The sequence below is a fragment of the Euprymna scolopes genome, chromosome 46, assembly GCF_053919585.1.
Source record: "Euprymna scolopes isolate OS-2025 chromosome 46, ASM5391958v1, whole genome shotgun sequence".
Classification (NCBI taxonomy): Eukaryota; Metazoa; Mollusca; class Cephalopoda; order Sepiida; family Sepiolidae; genus Euprymna; species Euprymna scolopes.
In genome coordinates, this window is record NC_136527.1 from 165,911,589 (window position 1) to 165,919,976 (window position 8,388).

The 8,388-nt window shown below is 37.0% G+C and overlaps 1 protein-coding gene across 1 annotated transcript; it reads right to left on the reverse strand.

The window, feature by feature from the left end:
* Nucleotides 1–1,345: 1,345 nt before the first annotated feature.
* Nucleotides 1,346–3,682, reverse strand: LOC145270261 (uncharacterized). The gene has a single exon (XM_080125905.1). The coding sequence runs from the start codon at nt 3,680–3,682 to the stop codon at nt 1,346–1,348; it is 2,337 nt and encodes a 778-aa protein (XP_079982031.1).
* Nucleotides 3,683–8,388: the final 4,706 nt, after the last annotated feature.

An 8,388-nucleotide genomic window follows, 5' to 3' on the forward strand; every position in this document is an offset into this window, starting at 1 on the left:
AAAAAGGGGGAAGCTAGGGAAGGGGGTAGGAAAGGGGTTAAGAAGAAAGGAAGGAAGAACAGCAGCAAAAAGAAGGAAAGAAAAAGGAAAGAAAGATGGTGGAAGATAATTTCCACACTCTCCCTAAAAAGAAAAAAGACAAAAAGAAAAAATCCTCAAACAACAATCTAATACCAAACGTATTCTGGATTTCTTTCATTTAAAGATTTAACAGACCTTACAGGCCTAGACTGAAAGTTTTCCCTGTCCTGACTAGTCCCCGAGCTCAGAGAATTGCCCTCTCCATCGTTAGACAAATAAACCTGTTTAACAAGGTCACAACCCGCCACAAAGGACTTTGCATTATCCGAATAAATGTGAGAAGGGACCCCATAAAAATTGAAAAATCTCACAAATGTCAAAACCACAGACTGAGTGGTCATATCAGGCAACAGTTCCAAGTGTATAGCTCGCACACTAAAACAGGTGAAGATTAAAATGTACATCTTTTTAGTTTCATCACCTTCATGCACCCACAAATGGCCAGTAAAATCGATCCCGGTGTGCAAGAACGGCTTAACTAAATTAACCCGATGCTTAGGCAAATTTGTAACCTTGGGATATCTAAAGGAAAGAGTGTTATATTTTTTGCAAACGACACAACAAGATATCACCGTTTTAATAGCTTGTCTAGCCTTGGGTATCCAAAATCCCAACATTCTGAATTTGCTAAGCGTAGCAGCAATTCCCAGATGCTTACACTTCAAATGACAATCCATGATTATCAAACTTGTAACATGACAAGACTTGGGAAGCAGAATAGGATGAAGGACTGCATCAGAAAAATAAGTAGATTTACCAATTCTACCTCCTGAGCGAATCAATCCTTCATCATCCAAAAATAAATTAAATTTAGAAACCAAAGGAGGGGGCTTCACCGCCATCAGACAAATAATCCTTTTCCTTAGAAAGGAACAGTCCTTGTGTCATTCTGAGCAAGTACAATCTCGCCTTAATACTAGAGTCGAGAACAATACCTCTCATTTTTTATATAAATCGGAATACAGCAATCAAAACTCCAATGAGCTTCTTCAGCGAAGAAAATCTCTCTACTTCAATTATATAACTGCCCTGAAAGACAGGTTCACAACCAGTAACTGTACTGATCAACATCTGGCTAGCCGGATTAAGACAATTCAGGTCATAACTAGGCCAGATCAAGTTATCTCCTCTCAACCATTCAGGCCCGAATAACCAACGAGTAAAAATCATTTTAAATTTGTTCAGGGACATACCCCTCGTGACAAAGTCAGCAGGATTGTCATTAGTCTTCACATACTTAAACTTCACTGTCAAACCTTTATCACTAAGATTTTTTTACCATCGCTTTTACATCCTTTAACCGGTTACGAGTGAATTGACATTTCGTATGGACATTGTCAGATAAAACCCAGGACAGTACTACCTGTGCATCTACAGCGATAATCACAGAACTGAGCACTTCCAAAGGGAGTATTTTCACCAGAACAGAAATGTGCTTCATGCATAAATATACCGCTAACAGCTCCAAGGTGGGTAAGGTTCTCTTAACAGAGGGAACAACCCTGGTTTTAGCGAATATCAGTCTGGCTTCTCCATGCTGATGTAAATATACCGCGATTCCATAGGCCAGGTTCGAGGCATCACAAAACACTATCAACGTGGCTGAAGAATCGGAAGCCACGGAGTAACGGTCGAATTCAAGCTCCCCAATACGTACCAGATCCTTATACAACTTCTCCCAGTCAACCATAATGTCGGGTGGGACCGGCTGGTCCCAGGATACTTTCAACTTCCACAATTTACTAAGAAGGATCCTACCTTTAATAGTAACAGGAAGCATTAAGCCAAGGGGGTCAAATACAGAGGAATTTACAGACAAAATATCCCTCTTAGAGGATACTGATCTTCCTTCAATGCAAGAACTTGCTCGCATTTTGTCAGAGGAGGGGTTATACAAATAGCCCAATACCTTCTCAGTGTCAGAACCGTGGGAGGAGAGACTGTTATCCTGCAACATTCGCTTAGCAAGCACTTCATTGTTGCTACAGCAATTCCTCAAGGAAAATCCACCTTCCCCCATGACAGAAACAGCTTCCAAGTACAGCTGCATCAGAACTTCAGCAGAATTATGAGTTTTCACCAGATTGTCCACATAGAAGTGGCCCAAAAGCATCTCCCTGCAAGGACCAGGAGGGTATTTCTCCACATGATATCGAACCATGTATCTCAGTATGAAAGGGCTGGATACAAAGCCAAATATAAGAGTGCTGTATCTAAAGCAGATCAACTCATCACCCAATCTTAAAAAGAAGCAGAATCTATTTTTGTCACATTCGTCATTCAAACAAATCATTAAAAAGGCCTTCCGAATATCGGCCAGTAGAACATACTGGTTCATCCGAAACCGCAAAAGCAAATCCAGCATGTCAGTGCACATATTGACACCAGAATAAGCGCAGTCATTTAAAGAAGGTTTCCCACCGGATCTCAAAGAACAATTGAAGACCGGTCTAATCTTGGTCGTGCACTGTAAATCCTGTTTTATCACCGGTCGATGAGGAATCCATACATATTTGTTAAAATCGGAAGGAGTAACCACAATCCTTTCAATTATTCCTTCCTTTTCTTGATCTAAGAAGCCCTGACAATAATCCTCGTACAACCCCTGTTCCGTCAGCTTCTTCGATACGCGATTCAAAACTGACAAAGACACCTGATGATTAGCAGGCACCGATTTTAATTTTTCTTCATTCCAAGGCAAACTGACATAGTAAGAGTTATCTATGAAGCGAATGGAGGAGCGAAAGGACTCAATCATATTCTTATCGCAATCACTGAATTCCTCCTCAACAATACCTATGGTTTCCAAACTAAACATTTTTTCCACAGTCCTCTCAACAGAAGACTCCTCAAAACAACTGAACGGATCAGTATACACAGACTTGGGGTTCAACGCAAAATATACATGAGTGAGGTCGCACACAGAGTGTTCCTTGACGACTTGAGCATAATTCAATTCCAACCCCTTTTCCAGGTCTTTGGGAGGAGGAGACCCACAATCCGCCAGATCACCAAACAAAACCATTCCTTTGGGAAATTCCCACACAAGGCCCTCTCTAAACTCCTTTAAATTCATAGGTCCCAAAAACCTAAGCACGTCCACACCCAGTAAGCCATATACCGGCAAAGTGTCATCTCTCAACTCCGAGAAATTAGCAGCCAATTTGACCTGATGTTTCTTAAGGTCTTCTACCACAGAATTAAATCCGTGAACACGAAACGAAAGGTCCATATCATCATCCACCAAGAACAACACAGAATGGCATGAATTTGGAAACCTCACTTGAAGATTAACTTCCTTCAAGTTTTTAACTTCTTTTCCCAAAAAAGTCTTAATCAGAAACGTACGATCTCTCATGGGAGTATTAATATCAGAAAAGGCATCCAACATTTTTCCAGACAAATAGGATCGCTCACTACCAGTGTCGATAAGGCAGTTGAAAGATACACTTTCACCAGATCCATTGTCGACGGCAACCTCAACAACAGGCAGTAACGAAGAGCTATTAAAGTGCCAACAAGCATTAGAAGCAGTAGATTCACCCCCAACAGAAGGACACAGCACTCTACAGTGACCCTTCTTATTACATAGCCAGCACATTCCATACTCCTTACCCTTGCAAATACATGACTCTTCTGCATGAGAAGGACTCGAGCACTTGCTACATAAGCCAATCTCCTTACACCTCCTCAACCGGGCAGCATAAGAAGGAAAAAACTTGCAGGAATTACCGTTATGGTTATTGGTTCTACAAAAATTACACTTAAATCCAATCTTAATAGACTGGATATGAAAATTTTCCAGTGTGGAAGGTTTTTTAGCATCTGGAGAGCCCATGAACCTAGGGGAAAATGTTTTCTAAGGTATACTAGCCACCTTCCGAGGATATGTTTCCTTATTTTTACAAAACTCAATCGTTCGAAATATTTCCGAACTGTGGTCTAGCATGTCTTCAAGGGTAGGGTAATTATTTCCTATTTTATGTATCAACTCAGACCTAAAAAGAGCGGGCAGCTTACTAAAAACAATATGACTTAACAACTTGTTTCCGGGAGAGTTCATCTCCAAGAAATTTAAACTGAAGGAACTATTTAATTCGTGAACCTAAGCCTTAACAGAATTCAAGAACTTCTTTGCTACTAAGTTGCTGCTTAACTTCTCTATACCCAATGTATGGGAAAAAACAGAATCCACAATGTTGTCCTTATCTAGAAATTCCGACGCAAGAATGTCGGTGGCTACGCGATAGTTTTCCTCAGATATAGAGAGGTGCCGCACCAGTTGAAAGGCGTAGCCAGACAAATGGTTTTTCAACACAACTAACCTCAGGGCGTCATTTTCTAAGTCCACTACGCTATTTTCGAATTCCCGCTGAAAATTAAGGAAGGCTAATATATCGTTTTCTAAATCCTTTTCACTAAACTTGGGACATTCAATTTTGGGCGTCATCCCCAGACGTTTTTCCTTAATAAGAGAGACTTTGTGATTTGCACTATCCCTTACTTCTACCGAAGGCTTGAGTCTAGACAATTTTTCCAAAACCTTCACTCGATGGAGAGCGCAATCCCTATTAAATGCCTTAATCTCCTCATCTTCTGTTCCCTCAATTAAATAGGCATTAATAATTTGCTCGTCTAATAAATCCACTGAAGCAATGTAATCATCTATCTGCTTTTTATATAACGTATAACGTATAACCTACTTCATTTATTTCATCTAATGAGTCTAAAAACTCAAATACAGTTAAGATTTTATCTCTAATAATCTTTCTTTTTTCAAATAACATTGAGGTAGTGGGAAAGGTAGTCATTTTAGAATACTAAACCCCGCCCCTTCTAACCTATCAACGGCTAAATGCTAAACCACTACCCTTTTGGCGCGCGCGCCACAACAACGCTTCTTAGCGCCAAAAATGCCTGTAAAAAAAGGAACAAGAAGACAAAATGGCCGACGCAGAAACAAAGAAGAAGGAAGGAGGGAGGGAGGTACTATCTACGCGATGGACAGCAGCCGGTCATCAATAAGCCCAGACCAGTTTAGCAGAGAGTAGCTTACTAAACTGGCAGAGTTATTAACTCTATGAGTACCTATTTTTGGCAGAGTGAAGAAATTTTATTATCCACTTTTTCCCGTGGAAGTTAATTCTTCTTAAACAATTAATCGTTACTACTAACTCTGAAACTGAAGGAAAAAATTACAAACAAAAAGAGAAAAATAGGAGAAATAGAATTTATTAGCAAAGATATCTAAAGGAAAGATTTGTGACCTCTATGGGCTGCCAAAAATGTCCATCTGGCTTACAAGAGTCTTGTAGTAGTAACCAAAACGGGGGAGAGAGAGTGAAGGGAAATAGAAGGAAAGAGAGATAGAGAAGGAGGAAGAAGGGGGGAAAAAGGAGGGGATCACTTACTGGAAGCTTCTGGGCGCCCTTTTACGAAAGGAACATTTAGAAAGTTCGTTTTCTTGTGGGTTTTATTTTTTTGAGTTTGTGTTGTTTAAAAGTTCCCTTTTTCTTTCTTTTTCCTGGAAATTCGTTTTTCGTAGTCCTTCAGCAAGGTCGAAATTTCTTAAGGCTGAATATTCTGGTGTTTTCTGGTATCTTCGAAAACTTCCCTGCGGCGAATTTTCTGTTCAAAACTTCTATTATCTTTTCTCGATAATAGTATCAGTTTTCAAGTGTCTTAGAAAACTAGGTTCTTCTTTTTAAAACATCTATTTATTATCTTTTCTCGATAATAGTATTAGTTTTCAAGTTTCTTAGAAAACTAGGTTCTTCTTTTTAAAACATCTATTTATTATCTTTTTCGATAATAATATTAGTTTTCAAGTGTGTTAGAAAACTAGATTCTTCTTTTCAACATCTATTATCTTTTCTCGATAATAATATTAGTTTTCAAGTGTCTTAGAAAACTAGATTATTCTGTTCAAAACTTCTATTATCTTTTCTCGATAACATTATCAGTTTTCAAGTGTCTTAGAAAACTAGATTCTTCTTTTCAACATCTATTATCTTTTCTCGATAATAATATTAGTTTTCAAGTGTCTTAGAAAACTAGGTTCTTCTTTTCAACGAATTTAATGTCTCGTCAAGACAGAGTTGTTCAACGCCTTAGTAAATTCCAGGCGTCCCTTTTTATCCGAGACCGACAGTTCGACCGTTCTGGTCTCTTCGAAGCCTTGTTCACAACTGACTTACTTTAACTCAAAATATCACACACGTGCCTCAATTTAGCGCGAAAACGTCTCATCCAATCAACGGGCATAAGGGAGTCAGGTGACATAAAAAAAAAGGGGGAAGCCAGGGAAGGGGGTAGGAAAGGGGTTAAGAAGAAAGGAAGGAAGAACCGAAACAGGAGAAAGAAAAGGGAAAGAAAGATGGTGAAAGATAATTTCCACAAATTGTTTGGTGAAGGTATAGAATAGGTACTTAAAATCTTCCCGTCCCCATGATGAGAATGGATTTCTAAATAATAAATGTTATTATTTCAGCACGGATCAATAAGTGCATGAGTACTGAGATTTCTTTGATAAATTGATATTTTGTATATACTATTCTTGGTAAATATAGCGATATGCGCTACAACAGAACACCGACCACTCTAATTTTGTGTTTTTAGGTAATCCAGGTCACTAACAACGAATCTATAATAAAGCCAGTGGCAAATTAACCGTTTGCATGGTATTGACCCTGAACCCAGGGACTATTTTCCGCCATTTTACAGCTCCGTTTACGCTACGCGCGAGCGCACAGTAACATACATGACTGCTACTGCGCCTTCACGTAGAAAACTGCCTTTTTACATGCCGTACGAATCTTATGTGGAACATTTAAAATTATATGAAGCAGAAGAAAAGCACCAGGTGTATCAGAATTTGGGGGGAATTTTTTACACCCCTAACACGAAACTGCGAATAAAATATAAAAAACTCATAGTTTCTCCTTTAAAAGTGGGTTGTTTATTTTCTATATGGAATATACTTCCAAAATAAACGATTTAAGTTGTTTGAAAAATAATAGAAATATTATTTTTTTTACTCAAAAAAAAACAAACAGTGTTTACAAAGTACCGGCGAGCCTTCATACAGCCATTTTTTTACGTAATGAAATCAATTGAATTTTACGAGGTAATTTTGTTTCGATTTTTAAACTTTAAAAATCTATCCAAATGGTATAAGTATATATCCAAATCTATCCAAATGGTATAAGTTTTACGATATTTTCAGATCCAATGTGAAATGTTATGCTCTTTCCAATAAACCGAATATAATATTTTAGACAAACGTTTTTTTTATTTTAAATTCACCCCCCCCCGCCGCATTTTGAAATGTCTATTAAAATGTTAATAATTAATTTATGTGCCAAAGTTTTATATATCACAGATTGAAGACAAAAGATCAACAAATAATATATTTTAAATTAAAACAAAAAGAAAGAAGTGTTTTTTTTTAATTTACCTGTAAAGTCCAAAGTGTAAACCCTTTCTTTTTTTCTTTTATTTTTTTGAAAAAACACGTTGATTTTTTTTTTATTGGAAGCCCATGTTCTGTGTATATTGTCCAGTAAGTAATGGACAATGACGACAACTTTTTCTATTTCATTCAATGTTTTCTATTTTAAGATTTTAAAAAATTCACTCGATAAAAAAAAAAAAATAAAAATATAATTAATCAAAAATTTATGGATTTCTTTGAGAAAAGAAAAAAAAATCCTGGGGTGTCTTTTTTTTTACAGGCAAAATCTTTTAAGTAAAATTTTTAAACTATGGGAACATGTATGTCTTCACGGACAAGGCTAGACGACTAACGTGAACGTGTGGGTTTTACTTCCTTCTGTCCCTCTGTAGTTTCCAACAATAAAAAAACTACTTCCGGTTTTCAATGAAAATGTAAAATACTTGCGTCATGGCACCTTTTTCAACCAGGCATTTAAAAAATTATTTTATTTAAAAAATAAATGGATTATAAATATAAATATGAATGAATTCTTAACAATAAAGAATGGATAAGTAATTTTATAGGTAAGTGATTTTTTGGAATATCTATCGATTTTTTATAATCGACGTAAGTTTAATTTCGTTTATTTTCTTCAAATCTTTTTTAAAGAAAACCGATTTAAAAAACAAATATTTCATAATTTGCTACTAAACGTGTTATTGTTTTAAATGTTGGTCTTGCTCCTTTAATTGAAAAAAAAAATAGAGTTTGAATTACATTTTTCAAGTAGTTATAAGCTTGGAAAGATAGGAGGTCGAATTTTTCAACATTTTTCACGCATTCGTGAAGTCGGTCACTGACACACCTAGAAA

Excerpts from the sequence above, each read along its gene's own strand:
- LOC145270261 (XM_080125905.1), bottom strand. The coding sequence starts at position 3,682 with ATGTGCTGGCTATGTAATAAGAAGGGTCACTGTAGAGTGCTGTGTCCT.